At 36.6% G+C, this 26,746-nt stretch overlaps 2 protein-coding genes across 7 annotated transcripts in view; one reads left to right on the top strand and one right to left on the bottom strand.

The window, feature by feature from the left end:
• Positions 1-14,377, top strand: part of LOC132700621 (leucine carboxyl methyltransferase 1) — a 28,995-nt gene extending 14,618 nt beyond the window's left edge. For all 3 annotated transcript variants that reach the window (XM_060668051.1, XM_060668050.1, XM_060668052.1), the window contains exon 2: positions 12,380-14,377. In XM_060668051.1, the coding sequence (XP_060524034.1) occupies positions 12,382-13,311 (930 nt within the window). In that variant the 5' untranslated portion in view covers positions 12,380-12,381 and the 3' untranslated portion in view covers positions 13,312-14,377. The remainder of the gene's footprint in view (positions 1-12,379) is intronic.
• The window catches only part of LOC132700622 (calexcitin-1), a 60,546-nt gene that overhangs the window by 19,723 nt on the left and 14,077 nt on the right, over positions 1-26,746 (bottom strand). Inside the window, exon 2 of one of the 4 annotated variants that reach the window (XM_060668054.1) lies at positions 4,630-4,683. The exons of the other annotated variants lie outside the window; for them this stretch is intronic. Coding sequence (XP_060524037.1) covers positions 4,630-4,677 — 48 coding nt within the window. The 5' untranslated portion in view covers positions 4,678-4,683. The remainder of the gene's footprint in view (positions 1-4,629; positions 4,684-26,746) is intronic. 4 annotated transcript variants of the gene reach the window in all.

The following is a 26,746-nucleotide window of genomic DNA, read 5'->3' as shown; positions in this document are numbered from 1 at the left end:
TGAATTTCAGTCCGACAGAAGAAAAAAAAGTAAGTAATAAAATTGCAATAAAAAAAAAATGGAAATATTGTTTTCATGCGCATTTTGAAAATTTCAAAAATTTGCAAAATTTAGACTTATCGTATATTTATATTTTCACTTGAATAGTTTTTTAATACGGAATACGGACATTTTCCACACAACCTAAAAATTATTTTTCAAAATTGGGAAATTTTTTTGATTGTTTACATACAGGATGTCGGGGGAATTTGTTTTTCGAACGATCCGGAAAGAATTTTTTCAATTTCAAATTTTACAAAAAGTAAACCAATTTATTGCTTGCCTCTAATTGGCAATAAATTCTAATCTACAGGGAAAACTTCCCGTAACGAAACTCTGTATTACGAACAAAATTGGTTGTACTATTAGGTCTTCATACAAAGCTATATATCAATCCACTCTGTATAACGAATTTCTCACTCTGTATACCGTTAGAAAGAAGGGCACATCATGTATCAAAGTAAGCTATGTAGGCCGACTTGTAATTAATAGTCTCTTACCTCAGAATTCCTTACTCTACTAATCTAATTACCGAGAACCTGGTCGTCCTAAGTGTTTTTCTCGAAATGAATTTATCGGTATAAAAGCACACCATTGTTTCAATCAGTTGTAATTTGACTTAGTGAATACGGCGAGCATGGCGAGTATGTGAAAAATTTTATCTCTAGATGATAAAGTGTTGCTTTAATTCGGGAGATGCGGACTTACACCGTCGACTTTATCCACGATTTGGAAGTGCAAAGAAAAAATCGTTCAGGCTGAAGCGGCAGCCAGTTCTAATATAAAACTACGAAAGCCAAAATTTGAAGATTTGGATCGAGCAATGTTGCAGTGGTTCCAACAGCAACGTCTTAAAAATGTACCACTCTCTGGACCTATAGTAAAACTAAAAGCAGAAAAGTTTGCTGAACTTCGGAAGAATAGTTGGGGAAGTTCAAACAGAGACATGGTATAAATTATGGACATATAAGCGGCGAAGCCCGAGATGCCGACAGAAACGTCACTAACGATTGACTGGAGAAGACGTGGCCAAAACTAGCAGAAAAGTACCCGGCTGACGACATATTTAATGCTGACGAAATTGGCATTTTTTACAAAATGACGCCAGATAAAACTCTTAAACTTCGAAGTAAAAAGTGTGTGGTTGAAAAACTTTCTAAAGAATGAATAACAGTTTTAGTAGCTGCCAATATGCCACCTATCGTCATGCAGGACTTATTACCGAGACAGAATGCGAATAGGAATTTAAAGATGACCAGCCACTAAACTAGTGGATAAAGCAGTTTCAAACAACAAGTGAGCATTTCCAAGATTTTATGGTAATATAAGGTTGTTCGGAAAGTCATTTCGTTTTTTCCCGTCAGAGGACTTAATTACGTTTTTTCGAAACCAACTTCACACTTAAGCCGCATAACCATTATATGTCTTGAGAGCTGATATTGCAAGGCTTGTGTGTGAAAAAGTTCTATTAATTCTACGCAGTAGTTTTTGGTTGGTGCCCTTTTAAGTATGGAGAGCAATAAGCAGCATTTTCGTCATATTTTACTTTTTTACTTCAGAAAAGGTAAAAATGCTGTCCAAGCGAGAAAAAAATTGACGGATGTGTATCGAGAAGGCGTGTTAACGGTACGCCAGTGCCAGAACTGGTTTGCAAAATTTCGATCCGGCAATTTTGATGTCTAAGATGCACCACGGTCTGAAAGGCCGGTCGAAACTGACAAAGATGCGATAAAGGCATTAGTTGATGCAAATCGGCGAATAACCACACGAGAGATCGGTGAGAGATTAAATTTGTTGAATTCGACTGTTTATGGCCATTTGAAAGGCATGGGCTTAACCTCGAAGCTCGATGTGTGGGTGCCCCATGTCCTTACGGAGCGAAATTTGTGTCGTCGCGTTGACGTGTGTGATTCGCTCCTCAAACGTCAAGAAAATGATCCATTTTTGAAGCGGATTATTACTGTGGACGAAAAATGGGTTGTATACAACAATGTTAAACGCAAGAGGTCATGGAGCAGAAAAGATGAACCGGCTCAAAGCGTGTTAAAAGCCAACATTCACCAAAAAAAGGTGATGCTATCCGTTTGGTGGGATGTCAAAGGAATCGTTTTTTTTGAGCTTTTGCCGGACAATACAACGATTAATTCAGAAGTCTATTGTCATCAACTGGACAAATTGAATGATTCACTTAAAGAGAAGAGGCCCGAATTAATCAACAGGAAGGGTGTAGTGTTCCACCAGGATAATGCGAGACCTCACACAAGTTTGGTCACTCGCCAAAAACTTTTACAGCTTGAATGGGACGTACTGCAACATCCACCATATTCTCCAGATCTGGCGCCTTCCGACTACTATTTGTTCCGCAAAATTTTTTGGATGGCAAAACCTTTACCTCAAATGAAGATGTCAAAAACCACCTGAACCAGTTTTTTGCCAGCAAGGACCAAAACTTTTATGAGAGGGGAATTATGTTACTGCCAGAAAGATGGCAAAAGGTGTTGGACCAGAATGGCCAATATATAATTTAATAAAATATTTATTCATTATACGAAAACTGTCTTTCATGTTCCCAAAAAAAAACGAAATGACTTTCCGAACAACCCAATAAATCAGGATTTGCCTACAACAGCAGACTTGACAGAGGAAGTCACATTACAACAAGCAAGAAAGGGTGAGGAAGAGCACCAAGAGGAAGAAGAAGGTGAAGAAGTTGATCTGGGACCAACCACCAACCATTCAACAAGCCCTATGTTCAGTTAAGCTGCTAGAGAAAGTTTTTATATATCATGGGAAAGATGCCCCTCTCGAAGAAATGGTGAAAATACAAGCCAAAGTAAGAGATGCGTATTGGCATACTACAAAAATTCAAAAGAAAATGACCGATTATTTGAAACATTAAATGTAGTTCTTAAATATTTATATAAAATGTTCCTAAGTAGATGTTAAAATATGTATATAAAATATATATGCGTATTGTAATTTTTCAAGTGCCTTTATACTGAAAACTCTTTTAACGAAAAAAAGAAGCAGTCCCTTCAATTTCGCTATATAGAGTTTCGATTGTAATAAATTGCGAAGTTCCTTTTCATTTTTAGTTGCTTCGTTTGAAGAAAAAAAACTCAGTGGATAAATAGTCTTTAAGTAAAGTACTTTCGGTTTCCCATAGGACAGTAAATAAGACAAGTGAGAATCAAAAAGCAACTTACTATCAAGAAAGACTCCTAAGTTTTTAAATTTATCGACAAATTCAAGCGGAGTACCATTCAAAGGAAGTTTCAGATCATTATACTGGATAATTTCCTCTTTTTTACTGCCAAAAAGAACAACCTGGGTCTTGGAATCATTTAATTTCAGACCCTGGGCTTTGGAGATTCTAGAAATCACTCCTCATTCTTGACACATCCTGAGCCCTGAAAAGGCCTGGGAGGCTGGCAAAATATTCGAATCAGCAACATGATTATTAAGTGGATCATATATAACCCTCTCCAATATTTTAGACATTACACAGAGTAAGCTAATAATTATCTTAGCAACAGGTATTATATTAGCCTCCTTCCACAATGAGGAGGCCGTCCACACCCTTTGCGTTTGATTTCATTCTGGATAAATTTAATGGATATAACTTCAGACTCTGCTCATCAAAGTTTGAAACACAATGTGTTTTGCATCAAGCGACAAACAATTTCGACGCCATATTCTCGTAAAATAACTGCCACATTCAAGAAATATGGCCCGCTCCTGCCTCGACACTCAAGTAAAAATAAATATTTATTAGAATCTTGCAATTTTTTGAAGGTTCCTGTTTTTGAACACTTTAAAATGTGGAGACCGTGGAATGAAGCAGACATTCTCCTGTTAGAAGGTAGATAAATTCCTAGGACGGTCCTGGAATGGTTACGGGTAAGGGACTGCGGATTTGGAGTAATAAACAGTAGGCAAAGTTAATCACGGGGTCGGTTGTAGAAGCACTATATTTCTGGTCCTAGTATACCCAATAACAAAACAGACTATACCTATCTAAAATTGCGATATCTTAGGAACGGTGAGTCCTAGGAAAATAAGCGTAAGGACCATTTTGATGGACAATTTACGTTCCGAGATTTTTTGCGATAAAACGAACGGTTTCCGAGAAAAATCAAAAAAACGGTAGCGTTTCTGTCATATCAAAATCGAATCAAAATTAATGGCAGCCGAAACTAGCGAGGTGTACATTCCAATTTTAAAAAAACATAACCTAAAATATCGTTCTAATTAAACGGAGCAACTGGAGCGAGTGAGGGGGAGACGCGTCCCCCACCCCGTTCTCTAGCGTCAAAATCGATCCGCGAAATTTAGCGTAACCGGGCGAGTTAGGGGGGAAAAATAAAAATAAACCCCCCGGCCCTTCCGTAAACGAAACCTATGGGGGGAAAGCACCTGGAAGGGCGCGTAGGGAGATAACGATAATTCGTCGCCAGAGTTTTCCTTGTCCGTGAAATTGGACGCAATTTATCTGGGGACGGGCGCTAAGTACCGGCGACAGGGGGGCGGGGCAGGTCCCGCCACCCGGGGGCGTCGGGGTTATTTTAAGTAAAAAAAAAAATGCTTTACCGTCAGTCCTATCTTAAGTGTGTGTTTTACGTTGGTCCATTTGTCCATGTTCCCCTGGAAAATTACAAATTCTAGATGTTTGGAGTATCGAACAAATCAAAAATCGACTAGGAACAGTGAAGCGTATTTCAAGCCACTGCTACTGAAAATGCGCCTGATTTCATAATAATCTCTTTTTTTATTTAAAAAAAAAATCTACTTAACAGGCATGAAGCCAGCTAACAGGAATGGAGCAATTGCATCCCGAAACTTAACCTAAAATCAATGAAAAAGAAAACAGGAAAAGACTGAAAAATTTTGGTCTGGCCTTATCGCGATCGCTTAAACAAATGTATTTAATAATTTTGTGTGCGAAAGGCCTTGTTGTTTAATTTGTAGCAGACATCAATTTTTCTAGGTTTTTAATGTGATAATTAGTATTGGGCTGTCGTCCACTTGAGCCCCTTCAACGATAATCTGATATACTGAGACATGGTGGATCTCCCTTTAAATCGCAACAAGAAAGATTTTGTAATATATTTATTATTTTAAAAGCTTTTAAAATTGTTGAAAGAACCTCCGTTATAAAACGACTGTCTAAAACACGATGGAGAAGAGTTGGATACATCTTGTATGTAAATGTCCTTCACTAACAAAATGTAACAATGTAAGGCGAATTTCTTATCCTCAATGATGATAATTTAGATAAATCACACTGAGCTAAACCTGTGTGAACAAGTTTTTAGCTTCAAAGTACCAGAAAATGCTTCAAATATGCGCATAAATATGATTGATTTTTCCAAAAGGCTGCGTCTAACATTTGGCATTGTTTCTGTATAAACTTGAACTCGAAGAATTAGCTAACGGAAACTGACATCTAATTTCTTAGGCGACTCGTTTTGTGGTCATATAATATCTGGAGCAAAAAAAAAAGCCATTAAGCTTTCATTTACAAATCGAACAATCACTATGCTGTTAGTTTTTTTCCAACTGTTTTGTACTAAAGCTTCATCTTATGTGAAATATGTAATTTTTTATATCGTTAATCTAAAAACGGGTATATCCAAAATATTGGGTTGATATTCCTAATAATAAAAAAGACGTTTTTTACATAAAATCATAACTCTAATTATTAGATGATATGTTTCGATCACTTCACACATATAGGTAATTTGTGTGGGATATACCAATTTTTCACATTTCACTGAATTGATTAGAATTTCCAAAACATAGGAGAATATATTTCCACCGCATTTTCCTATCCGGGTGTGAAAGGGGGCAGCGTTTAATAAAGTCTGATCGGGGTCAATTTCAAAGTCGTTTTTTTTCATTTTACCTCGACAACGGCGGGGGACCATAAATTACACACTGACGGAGGTTTTTTCAAATTTTCGAGATCATTTTTTATCGTCGCGATGGGGAGCGTCGATATTTGCAGACTGAGAGGCACCCCAACCCCCCGTCGGGGGGTTCTTTTGTTTAGTTCGACGTACTGGGAAAAAATCCGCTTAAATGAAATGAAACTTTTAATACGCAGATAACCATTTTTCAAAAATTTTAGAATTTTCATTTAGACAATTCAGTAGTATAAATATATAATTCATAATAATCACCAGTCTCATTAATGTTTAATATTGGCTTTTATTTTCGCTTAAAATGCACAAAACGTTTTTCGAAAATTGTAAATAATTTGAATATAAATAACCAAGAAAGGAACTGAGAGAGACATAAAATGCCAAGTTAAGGAGGCACAATTTTATTTTTCTCTTAGCAATCGCATTTATCACAAAAGCAACCTTTAAAGGAAGGAAAAGATTGAAAAACCTGTACATAAGGGATCACAGTAACCCTTTTAAAATACCGAACGAAAAGTTATTTGAACTTAACACACACAAAATTTCTCATTGTCTACAGCCGCGTCCAGACAAATCAAGCATTTTGGATGCTGAATTATTACCTTCTAGAACATTGGAGGTCTCGCTTGTGGGCACCAGACCACACACACACACAACACAACACTTAAATATCGCCATCAGTTCACATGCACTAAGCAGAATTGCTGCAAAAGTAACCTATTGTTGGTTGTGGCGTTGTACATTTTCCTCTACGTTCAACCATTTTAATATTGAAGAGCAATTGGAACAGTTTCAGAACTGCTTCAGCAACCGGACACAAAACAGTGAGTTGTTTTTTAATTACGCTTTATTTGGCCACTGCATCAACCAATATAAACAAACTCACAACCTCCGGCAAGTTGAAACACTGAGGTTAGGAACAATTCTTCGCTTTTCCAGTTGAAACAAGTTAACATGAGGTAGGCCGTTCGCCCAACAAGTAACTAATAACGTCACGTATCGATTAATGTTTAAACAATATTGTTATTAAACCGCGGTCAGGAAAAACTAGGTCGCTATGCGAGTTGCGTAAGCTTTTCGATAACTCTTTTTATGTGTAACTTTCTCGGCGACAACAAAACGAACAAATTTTTTGTTGGGACGGCGAAAAAAAAGGGTCGTAAACTTCGTTTTGGACGGGGATGTAAAATGCGAATATTTTTTCCACGAAAAACGATAACGGATGCTACAAAAACGGGTTTTGGACATCGAGGGAACGTAATAAGGATTTCAATGTGTTTAAAATTTATATTTTATCAATATAATAAAACATGTTTGCCCGGCATGTCTTCTATTTCACAAGTACAGACCATGGAAAGCGGTGCACAAACACAATCACCGTAAAGGTGGTTTTACACTTTATAAAGGTAGATTTACACTAAACATAAGGCTCTGCGGCCCCAGTGGCAACCCTCGTGCCTCGTAGACGATTTGAGTATGTTTTTCAACGTCAAATATTGTAGCAGCCTAAAACTTGGACGTTAATGACCCTGCAGCTCCGGTCGTCGTACTTTTTTATACAACGGTCGTTGAATCATCTCGGATTTGCATTTTCGACGCCGAGCGGTAATTTTCCTTTGACCTCGATCGTCGCGCCCCCTCCACGGGAAAATAGACCGGAATTGGGTTAATTAAGCGTACTTATATACGGGCTTAATGACATTCATTCCGGTATAAGAGGGGGGGGGGTGGGTTCTATTAAGACTTATATATGACCGCCCGTTTTATGTCGCCGTTAAATGGCGTCCAGATAATGGAGGAACGAAAATGCGTCATAAAAAGTGTGAACGTATAACAATATTAGTAGCTGCCAATATGAGTGGTAGAGAAAAAAGAAAGCTAGTCGTGATTGGAAAATCAACAAACCCACGATGTTTTAAAAACATCAAGCATTTGCCGGTCACTTACAAAGCAAACAAGTCTGCATAGACGACATCGCAAATTTTTGAAGAGGAGATACGGAAATGGGATTTGTCTGGCCATAATCCTGTTAAGAGCTCCCCATCGGTGGCGCCGCCCCGGGAGTTAAGTCTTCCGGACTAAGACAAGTTCTTTTTTGTGACGAACCGAAATTCCTAACCTCAAAACGCAGAAATCGGCGACCATCGATTTGTACCGAGACAAAAGGCGATTTATCCGATTCTTGGCAGCCCGCGTATCTACGTTCGCATAAAATTACGATAAAATGTTATCGATTGTTAAAATGCCGAAGGCCTCGGGCCGTGGAATAAGAGCTGGAAACACGCCAGAAGGATCGGGACGTTTTGGCTTCTTTAAATTCGCTCTCAACTATCGCACAGTCATGAAAAACGTTACCTATTTGTTCCGCCTCGCTAAAAGTATTCATTCCCTACACAGGGTGTAACGATCTAAGTGGGTCGAACGAAATTACAACACAAAGTAGGATTTTTTTCTTTCAAACAAACTTCCGCGGGCAATACCATTTACAAAATCTTTGGAAGCCTTTAGGAAGAGGACATCTAGCGGATCTGGTAAGAATACCCTGTATAATTTTTGAAAAACTGGTCTTTTCGAAGATCAAACATACATGCACACATGTAGTACCCCTTCTGGCCGCTAGGTGGCGCCACAGCCAAATCCCAAACTTGCGAAATAACTTACCACATATGCCAAAACCGTCATCTATGGTCTTAACCTCATTCTTTTTAAAGCCGATAAAGAGCATTTAGTATTATCCGGAACGGTAGTTTTTTGGAAAGGGGTGCTAATTGAATGTCAACAATTACCGAGGCGATTTTTGGGTCCATTTTAAAAAGAAAATCAAAGCCAATAATAAATAAAAACAAATCAATTTAGAAAAAGGCGATCAGTTTAGTGACGTATTGACTGTTCTTCCACCTAACCATATGTGACAAACTCTACCGTTGACAATGTTGTTTATTTGAACATACACCTATTTTGTATCTATAATACCGTTTTTCAAAAATATATGGAAAAATTGGATGAAGACAATTATGAACCTCGTAAATCTCTTTAATACCATATACTCAACCGGAGTTATTCCAAGATAGTGGCTTTCATCTACATTTATAAGGTTACCTAAGAAATTGTCTCTCAACTGATGGAAGGCCTCTGAAATGCCTTGAAGGAGTTCTGTGCACGTGATTTTTTATGTCCCCAAAAGAAAAAATACATTTTTTGACTTGCAGAACATTGTAAGGAGGGGCACCGTCTTGCTGCCATATATTCAGCGCTGATATATTTAGGGGTGAATCTTCTATATATTGTTTTATTTGGTGTTCGAAAAGTTGCAAGTAATGATTTCCAGTTAACTTTTGGTCTATAAATATCGGACCCAAAATATGTCCATCTATGACACCACGCCATACATTAATTGATCAGTACCCCTGGGATTTTATTTCGTGTATTTGTCTAGGATTATTTAAAGACCAATATCGCGTATGTTGTCTATTACAACCCTTTCTTGTAGTGAACGAACTTTCATCAATCCATAAAATGTTTTTCAAAAAATTATTATTCTCATTCTATTTAAAAAATCCAAACAGACTGCATCCTCCTTTGACATTGTTCTGCACTTACTTTTGGGGTTGTACGGTATTTAAATGTATTATATTTATCAAAATAAATAAGAACTAAAAGTTCAGATTTTCACGAAATTATATATTTTTACATGACAATTGCTTCGACAACACCGTGTCTTAATCAAATGTAATATTTACAAACTACCTGCTACTTTATATACCGAAAAAGGACCATAAAACCTTAATTAATGTTCATTTGAATTAATCAACAAAATTAAAGATATCAAAATCCCTTCTCACGCAATACTTCCTTTACGTCTTTTGATGTACAAAACTTATTTCTCAGTGTTCCACCTATGAATGTGATAGATTTAGTAGATTTCACCCTAACTCGGAAACAGGTTAACCCATTGGTGAAACAAGATTTATTAGATTGCTAATTATTTTGAATTTAATGGACAGATTTACATCTCTAAGGAAGGTTTGATTATGGGAAACCCACTTAGTCCTTTGTTAGCCGAAATTTTTATAGATAATTTATAAATAATCCTAAAATTTATGTTGGACAATCAGGCAGATCCTTCAAGAAACGCATTAACGAACATAAAAAAGCGTTTAAAAACAATTATCCTACACACTTAAACACAGAAAAACACATTTTTGGCGACAATTTTGATATTTTATATACAGCCACAAAAAGTAGAAAATTAAATTCATTGCAAGCCATGGAGATCAACAAAATGAGACATTCAAATGTGTTGGTTAACGATCAATTAGATTTAAATACCTCTCCTTTATTGAACTTCAATTCTCACAACAAAACTAATTAAGGTTTTATTGTCATTTTTTCGTATATATAGTAGCAGGTAGTTTGTAAATATTACATTTCATAAAGACACGGCATTGTCGAAAGAAATGTCATGTGAAAATATATAATTTCGTGAAAATCTGAACTTTTAGTGCTTATTTATTTCGATAAATGGATTTTCATCAAGTAAAAGCCACCTTAGTTCAAAGACCATAAACATAGTTCGGCCCGTTAATTTCGGACCACCCCGTATAAAAATGCGTCCGCGGGGCGTCTGTTCCACCGCCCGACCTTCACTTCCGTCGGCGAAAGTTTCTTTTGTACACCTAAATGGAATTTCGCAAGCTATTTCCAAGCTATTCGCTTCAATTCTCGCCCCGTGCCTGTATTATTTATGGAAACGGAACCTCCACGAATTCCCGACGTTGCACACACACACACGCGCGCGCACAAAAGGGGCCCCTTTTAATTTATCGCCGTTCGTTTGACAAATTCGAAAGATAAACGACCGGTTTTCGACAGTTCGAAGGCGACCAAACCGATGACGATCAAATGATCGCAGGCAACCCGCAATACGCGTGAAATACGAAAGGCCTCTCGCCCGCCGATGACATTGGCTTTCGAATTTTTATCCGCGGATCCATCGCTTACATTATTACATAATTATATTTTTTCGGTTAATTTTTGAAAGGTAGCAAAAAAAAAGTGTAAAGACAAAATTTTGAAGATTTTTTCACTATTATCTTATGAAAATATTTAGATGGAATGCCATCGTAGATCTTTTTTTCCTGATTCCAAAAACATATAGTTTATTGACGTTTCATTTTATCCGTTTTTGAGATATTTCAGTTTAAAAATAATTTTTCTTCGATTTCTGGACAATAGCCATATTGTTTAAAAATGGTCAAGTCTGCCTTGATAGCAATCAGTGTTTTCACAATGGCCTACTCAACTAATCAAGGTAAGCGTAAGTTATCATTATTTTCTATACATCGAACAATATTTCCTTTCAACTTCCTATTAATACACAAGGTGATAAAATCAGGGTTTTCTCTGTTTAGATCTTGTAAAACGATATTAAGTCTTTCTCTTGTCACTTTCAGGCCCATTATAATAAATTTTATTTTTTAAGTATCCCCACAAAAAATGTCACAAGGATTCAGGTTCGGGCTGTTGGCAGGCCATTTGATACTTCCTTGCCTACCTATCCAAAGTCTATAATTATTATTTAGATAATACATAACCGTCATCAAAATTTCTCTATATTGTCCTGGCCTTCCACGTGACACTATTTCGGTCCTCAAATTGTTTAATTACATTACTAACTGTATTTATTGAAGGAACTCTTGTACCCGGATATATTTGTCGATATTCTCTTTTAACCCTTGCAACATTATGTGCGTTCGAATAATATTTTATTATTTGCCCTTTTTCTGCGTCAGTATTGAAATATCCAAAGTTCTGTAACTAACGCTGCAGAATTTTAGTTTTGATTCGTTGCCGAATGAAGAACATTTTTGAACAATATGGCCAGAAATTGAATGATTATTTTTAACCTGAGATATCTCGAAAACGGCTAAATGAAATGTCAATAAACTATTTGTTTTTGAAATCAGCAAAAAGGATCTACGATTTAACCTAATGATGTATAGGGCATTCCAGTAAAAAAAAAGTATTTTGCTGTAATTATCGCAGCTCGCGATGGTCGTTTGTTTTCAAAAATAATCCTCTAGGTGGGAGTCAAAATATAATGAATAAACGGTTTAAAATGTACATTATCAGATTGTTTTGCTTAGCATACCATCGCCAATCGTATCGACTATAAGAACGCACATTCGATGGCGTCATATTCGCGTCTGAGCCTCGTACGTAGTTCCAATATCGGCGAAACGCGATAACCCACATTTCAACGCGCGTGCTCGGCGTGTTGCCTACGGCCGAGCTCTGCCGTTCCCGTGTCGATTTCTCAGTTCGTTTCGTCGCGGAGAGATAATCAATTTTCTTTTCGGCGAGCGTTTCGTGCGAAATAAGCGTAGCGTCAACATAACCTAACTTTTCGGTTGCAGAGATGGGCGATCAACCGGTAATAGCGACGAACGACGACGCGAGCGAGTGCAAGCGGGGCGCCGTGCAGTTGGGCTACTGGACCGACAATTACATATCGTACTTCGTGAAGCACACGGAGAGGCGGGCCCCAGAAATCAACAGGGGCTATTTCGCGCGGATCAAAAGCGTCGACTCGTTCGTCCAAAAGTTTATCAGCAGAGCCGGGAGTACCGCGCAGATAGTCAACTTCGGCGCGGGCTTCGACACCCTCTACTGGAGGCTGAAAGACGAGGGCGTCGTCATCGCCAACTACACCGAGCTGGACTTTCCGACTGTCACCTCGAAGAAGTGTTACGTGATCAAACGAAACAAACCGTTGCTCGACAGGATCTACGAGCAGGACGGCGAGGTGTTTTTCAGCCCCGTCGACCTGCACTCGGGCAACTACCACTGTTTGGGGGTCGATTTGCGTAACATAGCGCAGTTGAAAGATAAACTGAACCAGGCGCAGATCAAATTCGACAGGCCGACGTTGTTCATTGCAGAGTGCGTCCTCGTTTACATCGAGAGTGAGTGCGTGAACCGCCTCCTCGCGTGGATCTCGTCCAGTTTCGAGAGCGGCTTCTTCGTCAATTACGAGATGTGCAACATAAACGACACGTTCGGCGACATCATGCTGGGGAACTTGAAGGCGCGCGGGTGCAGCCTCGCTGGTATCTCGCAGTGCAAGAATCTCGACACCCAGAAGGGCAGGTTCGTCAACAACGGGTGGGCGGGCGCGAAAGCGTGGGACATGGTACAGGTGTACCATTCGATCGATGCCACCGAACGGCACCGCATCGAGAAGATCGAGTTTCTGGACGAGCGGGAGCTGCTCGTCCAGCTGTTCCAGCACTATTGCATCTGCGTGGGGTGGCTGGGCCAGGATTTCGCCGATTTCGACATCGATTGAGGCCCCCCGACGCCGATTCGCTCGGTTACAAACGAGACTGTGATACTGAGACTTGGACTCGGACGTGTTTCTCCCTTGTGAACGATGTACCTTGCCCCCTTAAGTTTTATTATTAAAAATACCCCTTATACTCGCCTAGCGGTCTTATTTGTCATTTCAAAGTCAGCTGTCAAATAACCCAACGCCACCCAATAAAATTGTCAGTTTAAGGCTCGCGCACTACTAGGACGGGACATTTAACATTCTCAAAATTAATCATCTGGTTCAAACATTTTAACGTTAATCGTGCGGCTCCATCTATGGGACGCGCCGGAAACAGCGACTATCGAGGAAGGCCGACAGGTCGCGCCGCCGGCGTCTGATCTGAATCGGTTGTTATTGAAAAACAATTTCACCCCGTAATTAGCGTGTTAGCGTTTATTTAACGTCTCGCTCGATTTAATTTACAATGGCGGAAAATTTCGACGTCGGCCTATCGGTGGCCGGTTTCGAACGAGACTGTGATCTCGAGATGCGAACGACGTACCTTGCCCACTGTTTTTATTATTAAACTTAACTCACTTAAACCTACTCAAAGGACGATTTGTTTAAAAAACTGGAAGTATTGCATGATAAAACAAGTCTAAAAAAATTGTATTTTAATTTTTTGATTCTATTCAGCACCTGAAACATAGTGGTTTTATTTATTGAATTGTTTGAAAGCCAGCTGTCAAATCGTAACCAAAACCGACCTAAGCTTTATCAGTGGCGAAATTAGTTTTCGCCATTATAATACAGAATAAAATTCTCAGTTCAACGCTCGCGTACTATAAGGAGTTGTTCGAGACATTTAATATTCTCAAAATTAATAACCTGATATAAACAATATGCATTTTAAGTTACCCGTGCAGCTCCATTTATGGGTCGCGCCGGAAACAGCGACTTTCGAGGTTGCGGACAGATGGCGAAGCCGGCGTTGGATCTAAATCCATGGTTGTTATTGAATAACAATTTTTCTCCACAATTAGATCATTAGCGTTTAATTATCGACGTCTGTGATACTGAGATGCCAACCTTGCCCACCTAATTTTTATTGGTAAACTTAATCCTTATACTCAAACTGTTAAAAATCGTTTAAAAATCAGTCCCGCTGTCAAAACATAATCACAGACAACCGAGTTTTATCAGTACCGAATTTGGCATGCAGGTTCTTTATTCAATGTTAGGATACCGGAAAACTTGGTCAATTTATTATCCGCGTACACAATGTAATTTCTACATGTATTTCTGTACGTATTTTTTATTAATTTGTTGTATTTTGATTAAATTACCAGGTATTTTTAGCCAGAAAGCGTTTGCTTTAATAAACTTATAGGTTTAACCTCTATGAAAAATGGAAATAAAATTGAAATCACGGAAGATGATGATGAAACACCCGACCTATGACGCCACCGACGACCGGCTGATCAAGATCGATATTTTTGATCGAATAAAAGTTTCATTCCTAGATTATTTTTTTCCGCTCATAACAATTTTTCCGTTGTAAGCGATGTAATTTGCCTCCTCAATTTTTATTATTAAACGTGCTCATCATAATCGCCTCGTGATTTTACTTATTTGTCTTTCAAAATTTAGCTGTCATAACTAACAAACCGAGTTGTGATCAGTACCAAATTTGCTCCGCAGATGCTTTATTCACCGTTATACTGCCCGGAAGCTTTGTCAGTGTATTGTTTCGAATGTATAATATTCCAAAAATTAATCCGAAAGAAATAAGGCCTATCTTCTTTTAATCGTACCGCGCCATCTATGGGACGCGGCGAGAACCGCCGCTGCCGAGGAATACCGACAGATGGCGCCGGCGGCGGCCGTTCGAGATCGACGCTTTTTATCGAATAACAATTTGGTTCCGCGACTAAACCATTAGCGTTGATTTCGACCCGGTTATAATATTAATAATTAGGGCGTGTTTCGCAACGTCTCACGTGGAATAATTATTTGTCAATGTTACTTCGCTAAATCGCAAATTTTCATGTTCGCGATTGTCGGCCGTTTATCTAAACATGCGATCAAATAATTCCGACGAAATTACGGCACACGAATGCAATTTACAAACGATTGTATTGCGTTTGTGTACAACTCGTAACATCGGGGGCGGATTTAAACGGTAACAAATTCGACAACGGAAAACTAGCATAATAGGAGAAAAATCGTGGTAATTAAAGATATTCGCGACGCCACTGGCCCGAACGACGCAGCGGCACCAATTAGTACCCCCGAGACAGCCGTATCCCGTCCTGAAAGGGCTAATTAACGACTTTGCACTTCAAACCTTGCTTAAGAGCATTGTCCGGGAACATCTGCAATTTTCTCTACCGCTGGAATCTAATTCAATTTAAAACGCAAATCACGGACGCCCAAAGCGACCCTTAATTATTACGCGTAATTTGAAACGCTCTAACCTCGATGCACTTTCCCGTTCGCACGGCGAAACTTGCGTTGTGTGTTGCATAGATACGCGAGTCAAAAATCGGAACTTTTGCGTTACGTCGTGGCCAAGTTTCGTCAACCAACTTTTCTCGCGATTAATAACTGAAGCGACGACGTTCGGGATCTTCTTGCCCTGTATTTATCGCGAACTTTGCAATTAGAAAAGTTCCCGACATGAAATGAGGATGAAAGACGCGTCGCAGACCATAAATAACGGAGCACGGTTTCGACTGTCATGCTAGTTGTCACGGACGCGCGAAACGTTGCATTCTGGGTAAATGCCACCGCTGATTCGATAATGGACGTTTTACGCCCCCGTCCATGTGAATTAATTAGCATTTTCGGGCGTTGTACTAGCCATCGCCCGTTCTTAAATTTAGAATGACATTTCCGGACGAAAACAGGAGTATACGCTGAGCGAAAAGTAGTCGCTACGCGATTGTTGCGGTTTGCGGAATATTTGAATCAAAACGGCCGGAAGAAAAATCTATTGGCGCCTAATGCGGTAATTCCTGAACATCGTTTATGCGGTCGGCGTGCAATTTCCCCAATCAGTCGCAATTTGCGATTGTTCTATGCAGGCGTGTCGAATATAACACGATCCTGAATAAAACTAAGCCGAAAAATATCGGCAACGTTGCATCGCGCGTATTCACGTTTAATGTGAAGCAAAGACCCGATGAATCGCAACTGGAGCAGACTAAAACCTTGCGGATGTTTTTTGGGGCAGTCTTTTCGTATTTTACGCATTTCAAGACCCTTTTTTGATACTTGTTTCCTCATCAGGGGTATAACTCGTGACGATTTTTGAATGATGCGAGAAGTAAAGAAATGAATTATAAGATTATTTCGATTTACGGGAGGAAGTAAATGATATTTTATTAAATTTATAATTTTTCTTGTACTTAAAAAGAAGTGAAAGTCCGTCTCTTCCGGCATTAGCGATGATGCCAGTTTTCTAAAATATCCTTTCGGAAAGTACTGGTGTAGCAGAAACTCAGGTAGTTAAATAAGAGCAAACGTTGTTCAGATTTTCACATAAATATATTTAAATGACAGCTGTTTCGGCAACACCGTGCCTTTATCAAATGCTCTGCTAGCCCTATATTCAGTTAAGCTGCTAAAGAATTTTTTTTTTATCTCGAAGAAATGGTGAAAATACAAGCCAAAGTACGAAATGCGTATTGCCATACTAAAAAAATTCAAAATAATAATTTGAAATATTAAATGTAGTTCTTAAATATTTATATAAAATATTCCTAAGTAGATGGTGTGCCATCAGGCAACCGATGCAACCAGGGAGATTCCATGGTTCGCGGGGGTCTCTGTTCTATGGTAGCCATGCTAGTAGAAGGTCACGAAAATAAAGGTGTTAAAAAACGTATATATGTTATTTTAAAATGTTATAGACAATAACACGACAGATGGTAAAATATGTATACAAAATAATTAAATATTACAGAAGACTTATGCGTATTGTTATTTTTTAAGTGCCTATAACTCTTTATAATGAAAACTCTTGTAACGAAAAAAAAAAACAGTCCCTTCAAGTTCGCTATATAGAGTTTCCACTGTACCATTAATACGAATAATGGTATCGTTCATAATCGCCCATCACTACTTTAGAGTAGTTGGCGAGAAATTACCAGTCGTATCGATTAAAACTTATTTTAATCTGACGAAAACGGCAATGAATTATATATAAATAAATGCGCCGAGTTGTAGCTCGTAAGTATAAATACATAATTAAGAGATATCGAATCATGTCAATTTGATAAATATTTAAATAATCGGGTCGACCTGTCTTGTTCGCCCGTGGACAGAAAACTCTAGTCGCGCACGGATAAAGCGATTTGGTTAGTTCTGTTTGGCTCGTCGGGAAAAAAATGTGGGGTGGGGGGGCGGAAAGAGACGAAACGAATCTCCCGAGAGATGAATATGAAATACCAAAAATGGCGCTAAGAGACTTTCGCTCAGTGTACTCCATTTAATCCGAGATTAAAGATAACCGGATAACACGGACCACAAAGACGCAAAAGCTTCGAAAATTAAGCCGAAAGTTCAATCACGCGAAAGGGCGGGAGGGCGGCGCACAGGGGGGAAAACGTCGAAAGGCGGATATTGGACAACTTTTCTTGCCGCTTATCCGTCGAAAATGTACGGGGTGTTTCAAATTTTAATATAAAGATTTTGATGTTTTGCCGTATAAACGTGTGTCGTAACTTGCATGGTTTCAGGTTTCAAGTTAAATGCCAAAGTTTTCTACGAGAACAAAAGAAACTATTTAACATCGTTTTTAAATATATATATATATATATATATATATATATATATATATATATATATATATATATATATATATATATATATATATATATATATATATATATATATATATATATATATATATATATATATATATATTAATATATATATAATAATATATTATAATATATATATAATAATATATTATATATTATATATATATATATATATATATATATATATATATATATATATATATATATATATATATATATATATATATATATATATATATATATATATATATATATATATATATATATATATATATATATATATATATCATATACGATTTTATAAGAGTGTGTGTGAATAAGCAAGATACTGGCAAAACGTTTTCGAATGGGGCAGGAGTCCCTTGAAGATAATTCAAGATCTGGTCGACCAGTGGAGGTCATAACGGAAGATATTGTTGCGATTGTGGAAGAGGTGGTATTGAGTGATCGACGTTTAAAGGTCAAGGAAATCTCAGAAATTACTAAGCTTTCTGATCTGATACAAGTGTTCGTTGAATCCTGCATGATCATTTAGATATGCATAAGGTTAGTGCAAGATGGGTTTCTAAAAACCTTTCGGCTATTCAAAAACAACGCCGTGTCGAGTGTGCGCGGTATTTTTTGGAACTCTGTGGGTCGGAACCGAAGCCTATGATAGAAACTGTTGTGACGGGAGATGAAACTATGGTTCGTTATTATGACCCTCTATCGAAAAAACAATCATTGGAGTGGCGTCGTTATGGGTGAAACACCTCTAAGAAAATTCAGAGTCTGCCAGTCAACAAAAAAGGTGATGGCCACGATCTTTTGGGATTGTGAAGGAATTCTTTTGATGGATTATAAAGAAACCAATACCACTGTCATTGGTAAATATTACGCAATATTATTACATAAATTGCGAGACTGCATACTTGTAAAACGTCGAGGAAAACTGACCAGAGGCGTGCGTCTGCTGGTGTTGCACAAGCTGCCATTTTAGATTATGGGTTCCAACAGATAGATCATCCTCCCTATAGTCCAGATATGGCCCCCAGCGACTATTATTTGTTTGGATATTTGAAAAAGGACTTACGTGGGCGGAGGTTTAACGACGAAGTTGAATTAAAAGAGGCTGTTTTAGCTCATTTTACAGGCATTATTCAGGCTGGGAAATTTTGGCGCTGCCCTCGTATATCTCGAAACGGTTGAATATCTAATATAAACAAAACACATTTCTATAATATAATAATATAATTATACCGACTATATCCTTTTGAAAACCTTACCTGTGGTAATATTTTTCCGAAGCTCCATGGGCATTTTCATTGCATTGTATGAAACATACAGACATACATTATCACATTTTTCATAATTTTCATACACTGCCGGTATTATAGAAAATTAATTAAAATGATGCAAACACAGAAAGAACAAATGGATACGTCATAGAAATATAACTAAAAAGTGACCGTCTCGCATTTGCTTCGACATTTGCTTTTTTGTTTCTAATGGATGGGTCATAGCCAACTTAACTGAATAATAACATAATATTTATCATATTAGTACGACATTATTATTTTCAAAAAATGAAAAAAAAAATCAAAATAAATTTATGCTAATATATATTTTTGAAAAGCCTAAATGATTTCCGATTACTGTAAAGAATAATTTATAGCGTGTACCTTTCAAAAATATGTATGTTTGCTTCATAATTAAAAAACGGTTGGGTCAAAGAACAATCAAACTACGCCGCCGGATTTCGCGGAAAAAACGCTATATGGACGTTTCTTGAACTCTTCAATAACTCATAAGTCAACGGAGATACGGGGGCGGCCCCAAAATCCATAGTTTTTTATTTCACTATGTATCTCAAAAACCAAGAGGGCCATGACGATTTTGTTGGCGGCATTTTTAATTGCACAAAAAAAGTAGCACAGCGTCGAGCGGACAGCGAAAATAACTGAGATACCCCGTTAAAGTGTCCCCAATTAGATGCCTTGTATAATTTCGAGTATTGTTATGGTATTGACTTAAGTCGCCAATTTCTTTTTTCTCTCCTCGCAAAGTTATTTGTTTCGGTCTAATCTACAAATTTAATTATTCTGTATAAATTTGCAACCCCATGCAACAACCATTCCTGACGACAAACGGTATAACTTGTAGAAATCTTTTTAATATCCTTTTATAGAGGAAGGACGGACCAAAGCATTTAACGTAATAATTTGAAATTCTCAAAATTATAAACATATAAGCCGATTTTTTTCATAAGATTCTAAGATTATTTCTCAGCCTGTATTGGTTCGAGAAAATTGAAATTTTTACGAAAAATACACACCAATGAGGTTTATTCGTCCCCCCCCCAACCCCCCATTTTCGGTTAATATGAGCATTTTATTATTTTCGTATTTATCAATGATTCTTTTTTTTAGGTTAACTTTTTATATTCTCCTTCTTCTTCGCCCAGCGTATCGGACGAGCTTTTCAATCGGATTTTCCCTTCTTGCCAAGCCATGTTTGTATGGGTATGTTAATGGAAACTCCATACGCAATCTGACTGTTGGGTTTTGCTGGGCCAACGGATATTTAACTTTAGCAGCGTCATCACGGAAAAGTTATTATCGCGCAACTTCAACACAATGGGGCGCCCTGCGGCGCCAGTGGTGGCGTTCGTAAAAATACAGTGTTTCCGGCCACTACCAGGGGCGCTAGGCTTAAATTTGAAAATTTGGAAATGAATTCCGTTTCTTTTAAAAGTTCTCAACCACTCAAAGCCATCTAGTCTAATAGAAAAATGTGCTGATAATTGGGTTATTTTCAATTTTGGGCTGATATTGCTTATAACTTTTTTTGTTCTGTTGGCGATTTACGAACGTTAGAGTAAAAAATATACAGGGCGTTTCATTTGAAAAGAATACATTTTCATTCAATTGTTTTTGTTTTCACTTCCGTGGTCAGTGGAAAGAATCATACTAAACCGACTTTGTATCTCTACTCATAACGGAGTTACCAATGAAGAACGTATATCAAAATTCAGTTCGTTTTTTCGTGGAAAATGACGTTAAGCAACCATACATACATACATACATACATTTATACATACATATTACATTTATGTACATATACATATGTATTCATATTAATAATAATTAATAATAATAATAAATTATTATTATTAATAATAGGATAATATAATATTATATATTAATATAATAATATATATTAAATAAATAAATAAAAAATAAAAATAAAATAAATAAATATATATAATAAATAAATTAATAAATAATATATATAATATTTTATATATATATTCGAAGTGTTTTCGGAGCGCGAGCATTGAAGATGCCAAGTGAGATTTTGGCGAAACGTCTGCAATATTCCAGTCGGATGCAGGATTCCAGTCGGAGTTCAACGAGCGAACGGATGATATCCCGGAATATAGTGTCATCACATTTTTCCATCCGTGAATCAATACGTGAGAATATATATATATATATATATATATATATATATATATATATATATATATATATATATATATATATATATATATATATATATATATATATATATATATATATATATATATATATATATATATATATATATATATATATATATATATATATATATATATATATATATATATATATATATATATATATTAAATACATACATACAGGGCGTTTCATTTGAAAAGAATACATTTTCATTCAATTGTTTTTCTGTTTTCGCCTCCGTGGTCAGTGGAAAAAATGATACTAAACCGACTTTGTATCTCTACTCATAACGGAGTTACCAATGAAGAACGTATATCAAAATTCAGTTCGTTTTTTCGTGGAAAATGACGTTAAGCAACCCAAGCTGCTTAGCGCAAATTTACTCATTCTAGGTCGCCGTAACGAGGGTCGAGCTAACAGACAAAAGAATCTGTAACGAAATTGATTATAATCCGCTGCGGCTGCCAAACGCAAATTTAAATCCTAGCCGCTAATTAAATGATTAATTAATGTGCAGTTGGTACCCGTATGTATCTGGCTTCAAAGAAAATCCGCCTCTCGTGCTTATTTTAATTGCCACTATACGAGGCTAATTTGAATCGAACTGCTAGGTACGATTAGTATTATTTCAATATGCAGGGCGTTTTCTAATTGATTAATAATGGGGGCGATTTTTGGGTCCGTTTTTAAAAAGAAAACTTATAAAGTATCTACATGTGCCATGTAACAATTTTTTTAAATACACCAGTTAAATTTCACTTGTCTCTGGAAGACATTGATGGTACGCCACTGATTTCAAATTTCAAATTTAATTCTTGATTGTTTTAGTTACCAATTAGTGTCCTTCAGAAAAAAAATTGAAAAATGTTCTTTTCACTTTTGCAATTTTAATGAAATAACATAACATTCAGAAGATCAAGATCAAGCCGGTTTCACGGCAGGGAAGTCATGCGTTGATCAGATATATACGGTAAGGCAGACTATCGAAAAGAAAAAAGCTAAAAACAGAGACATCCATTTAGCATTCATAGATATAAGAAAAGCTTATGACTCTATACCCAGACAACAACTTTGGAAAGCAATGGAAGATATTGGGATAGAAAGAGAACTAATAAAAGCCGTAGATACAATGTACAAGAACAACGAGTTGTCGGTCAAAATAGGTAATAGGTACACAAATCGATTCACAACATCAAAGGGCCTACTACAAGGATGCCCTACATCAACAACGTTGTTTAAAATCTATCTTGAGAGGACGCTAACACAATGGAAAAGAAAATGTCAAGGTATGGGAGTCCCAGTACGCGACGACCACTTATACACCCTAAGCTTTGCCGACGACCAGGTGGTCATAGCGCAGGATGAAGACGACTTGAGTTACATGCTCAGAAAGCTGAAAGAGGAATATGAGAAGGTAGGTTTGGAAATAAACTTCGAAAAGACAGAATATCTAACAACAAAAGAAGGGGAAATCGAAGATTTAGAAATAGATGAAAACAAAACCGTAAAAGCAACAGACAAATTTAAATACTTAGGGTGTATAATAACAAAAGATGGATCAACAGAAGAAGAAATCAAATCTAGACTAGGTCAGGGTAGAACATGTATAAAACAACTGAACTCCATTATATGGAACAAGAAATTAACAAAGAAAACAAAAACAACAATGTTTAAGACAATAGTAGAAAGTATAATTACATACGGAGCAGAAACCTGGCTATTGAACAAAAAGAACAAATCTAAAGTAACCGCCGTCGAAATGGAATATTGGAGAAGGTGTTGCCAACGAACACGCAATGGATAGAATACGTAACGCAGAAATCAAGAGGCAAATGAATGTAGAAAAAGACTTATTAACTACAATAGCAGAAAAACAGCTTAAATGGTATGGTCATGTCAGACGAAGTGACGATAGACGGTGGATAAAGAAAATCACAGAGTGGAGCCCTATGGGACGTAGAAAGAGAGGAAGACCCAGAAGATCGTGGAGGGATGAAATAGATGAAGCCATGGAGGAAAGGGGGTTGGAAGACGGAGATTGGAATGACAAAGATGAATGGAGAGTCTGGTTGAGAGAGGGAAAACGGCGCGAGCTGTAACAAACCCCATATATATATATATATATATATATATATATATATATATATATATATATATATATATATATATATATATATATATATATATATATATATATATATATATATATATATATATATATATATATATATATATATATATATATATATATATATATATATATATATACATAACATTCTAACAGCAAAGATAAACAATGATCGATTCTTATTTAAACAAAATACCCGTTAATGAAGAGTGCTTTTTCAATTTCTGGAGTTTTTGCACTTTGAAGGGACCCTTCTAAAAGATTATTTGCCCTTGAAGTCAACCTTGACTATTAGCACGTGCTCTTGATATGATCGCCTAGATTTCGGCGCTCTGCTATCGACAAAACAATACATAAAATGCATATCTGCCAACTCCTCATTAGTAAACTCGACAATTCTTTTTTAAAATGCTCGGATATTAATGAGACGCGAAGAACAGAATTTAAAGCAATCGTCTTGACAACAAAATTAATAACTCCTACAAACACAGCCTACTACAATGAAAAAAAATCATTATAATGATTTCAAAAGTAATTTGTTAAGTAAGAGATAATAATGATAACAATTCTCTGCATACTGTAATATTAATGATGACTATCAAGGAAGAGGTTTTTATTTTTTTTTAAAATCAAGAAATAAAATTTCTGTAGATACGATTTGATTTTGATTTGATGATGAAACTCCGAATATAGTCGGATCTCTCACGTATTTTGGTTTACTAATTTTGCCGATCGGGTTAATAGTGTTCGCGAGAATATATTTTTTCCAAAATAACGCAAAACAATTCGAAAATTTAAAAAAACATTATTTGAATTGCAGTTTAGATGTGCCTATGCTTTTTTGCATACACATTGTACAAAACCCTAAACGTTTTAGCTACCCTTACCCTATATTGCCATGTAAAAGAATCTGACAACTGACAACAGTAGTTTCGTTAGAGTGAATTTTCGTATTTCGCGAAAAAGCGGCTCACCCTGTACATTTTGGTCCAAAAATTTTCACGACCCCATGCTTTTTGAATTTGAAGTTGATAGATTTAAGTTTCGGACATTTATCGCGTTTCATAGGAATGTCCAAAAAATTGAAAAAAAAATATGGCCGAGGGAATTCAATCGAGGCCGTTTTTTAATGGTTTATATGTGAAACTGAGGTGGCTTTTACTTGATGAAAATCCATTTATCAAAATAAATAATAACTGAAAGTTCAGATTTTCACGAATATTTATCGAATGTAATATTTACAAACTACCTTCTACTACATATACTGAAAAATCACAATAAATCCTTAATTAATGTTGTTGTGAGAATTTAAGTTTAATAATGGAGAAGCATTTAAATATAATTGATCGTTAATTTGTTAATCTCCATGGCTGCCAATAAATTTAATTTTCTACTTTTTGTGGCTGTATGTAAAATATCAAAATTGTCGTCAAAAATGTGTGTGTGTTTTCATTGCAAATTTTGCTTTAAAATCTGTGTGGAACTTTAAAATATTTACTGCTGGAGCCGTTACATGAGACACGACTGGTCTAATGGCCATATCTTTTTTATGTAATTTAACTAAAGAATATAATTTCGGCGGTTGTGGATTCATAATTGTTGATAAAGACATGAGTTGTCGAAACAATTGTCATATATAATTTCGTAAAAATCTGAACTTTTAGTTCTTATTATTATTATTATTGTTATTGTTATTATTATTATGCCGTTAATGTTTCCTTTAAACTGCCATTGCATTGGCGCCAATCAGAATTGGGTCCCGAATACTTTATTATACAGTGTGTCCAAGATAAGGATGCACAGCATGGGGATCTCGGAAACTATAAGAGATACAGTGTCGGTTAAATTAGACAAAAGTTGCGTATTTTGATACCGAACAAGATCCCGTTTTACAAATTTGAAAATTCCAAGCCGTTCCGGAAATATCCGAGAAAAACCGAAATATTGCGATTTCGTTTTTATTATTTTTTAAAGCTATTTGAAAAGATATGAAAAAACGGAAAACACTTTTCCATTGGCACTTTTTAATCTCTCCAAATTAACGTTAACAAATTTTCATTACAGCGTTTCGATTCCATGGAACCACCATCAACTTTGATTTTTCTTATGGGACGGAAAAAAAGTACACACAGTATTAGGTTGTGCTTTTCATTGCGAATTCAACGATGTACGATACAATACGGTTACTTATGTTTTTATCCAGAAAAATGGCTTTTTAATACATTTCTAGTATTTTATTGTAGTAGGCCATGAGATCCGAACGATGAAAGGCAAAAGAAAATGGTTGACAAGTTCGAGTTAATGTGTTTATTTATTTACTAACTCTAACTGTTCATTTAACATAACAACTAAATCCAACAAGTTAATGAAAAACAAATTCTATAACAAATGTTCGAATAAATGACCTCCATTTTCTAGGCATAAGTACGCCCGTCTCACGGTAGACTCCAAAACACGACTTAACATTTCAGGAGTAATTTTATTAAACGCTGCTCGTACTGATTGACGTAATTGTTCCTCGTTGTCAAAACATTCTTTGAATACCTCATTTTTTATGTAGCCCCATAAGAAAAAGTCCAAGGGAGTTAAGTCCGGGGACCTTGGAGGCCAAGGTGTTTCACTGTAAGTCCCAATGTATTTTCCATCAAACTTCTCTGGAGTTATGGGCTGGGGCACCATCTTGTTGGAACCAGCAGCCTTGCACAGCGCCTAGCGGTAAATCATCTAAGGCATCTTCTAAATCGTGCCTCAAGATGTCAAGGTACCGCTCGGAAGTTAAGGAATTATTATAGAAAATAGGGCCTATAATCTTGCTACCAAAAATCCCACACCAAATATTAAACCCAAAGCGAACTTGATGTCTGGATAGTCTATTAACACGTGGATTTTGTTGCGACCAATAGTGTGTATTGCGCCTGTTATAAATACCGTTATTGGTCACCATACTTTCATCAGACCAAATCACTTTATATGGAAAATTAAAACTCTCACCACACATCCTGGTATACCACTCACAAAAATGTCTACGTCGTTCGTCG

This window comes from Cylas formicarius, unplaced genomic scaffold (assembly GCF_029955315.1).
Source record: "Cylas formicarius isolate icCylForm1 unplaced genomic scaffold, icCylForm1.1 PGA_scaffold_4__25_contigs__length_36172078, whole genome shotgun sequence".
Classification (NCBI taxonomy): Eukaryota; Metazoa; Arthropoda; class Insecta; order Coleoptera; family Brentidae; genus Cylas; species Cylas formicarius.
The sequence above is the reverse complement of the archived record's forward strand: the minus strand, read 5'-3'. Positions and strand labels throughout refer to the sequence as shown.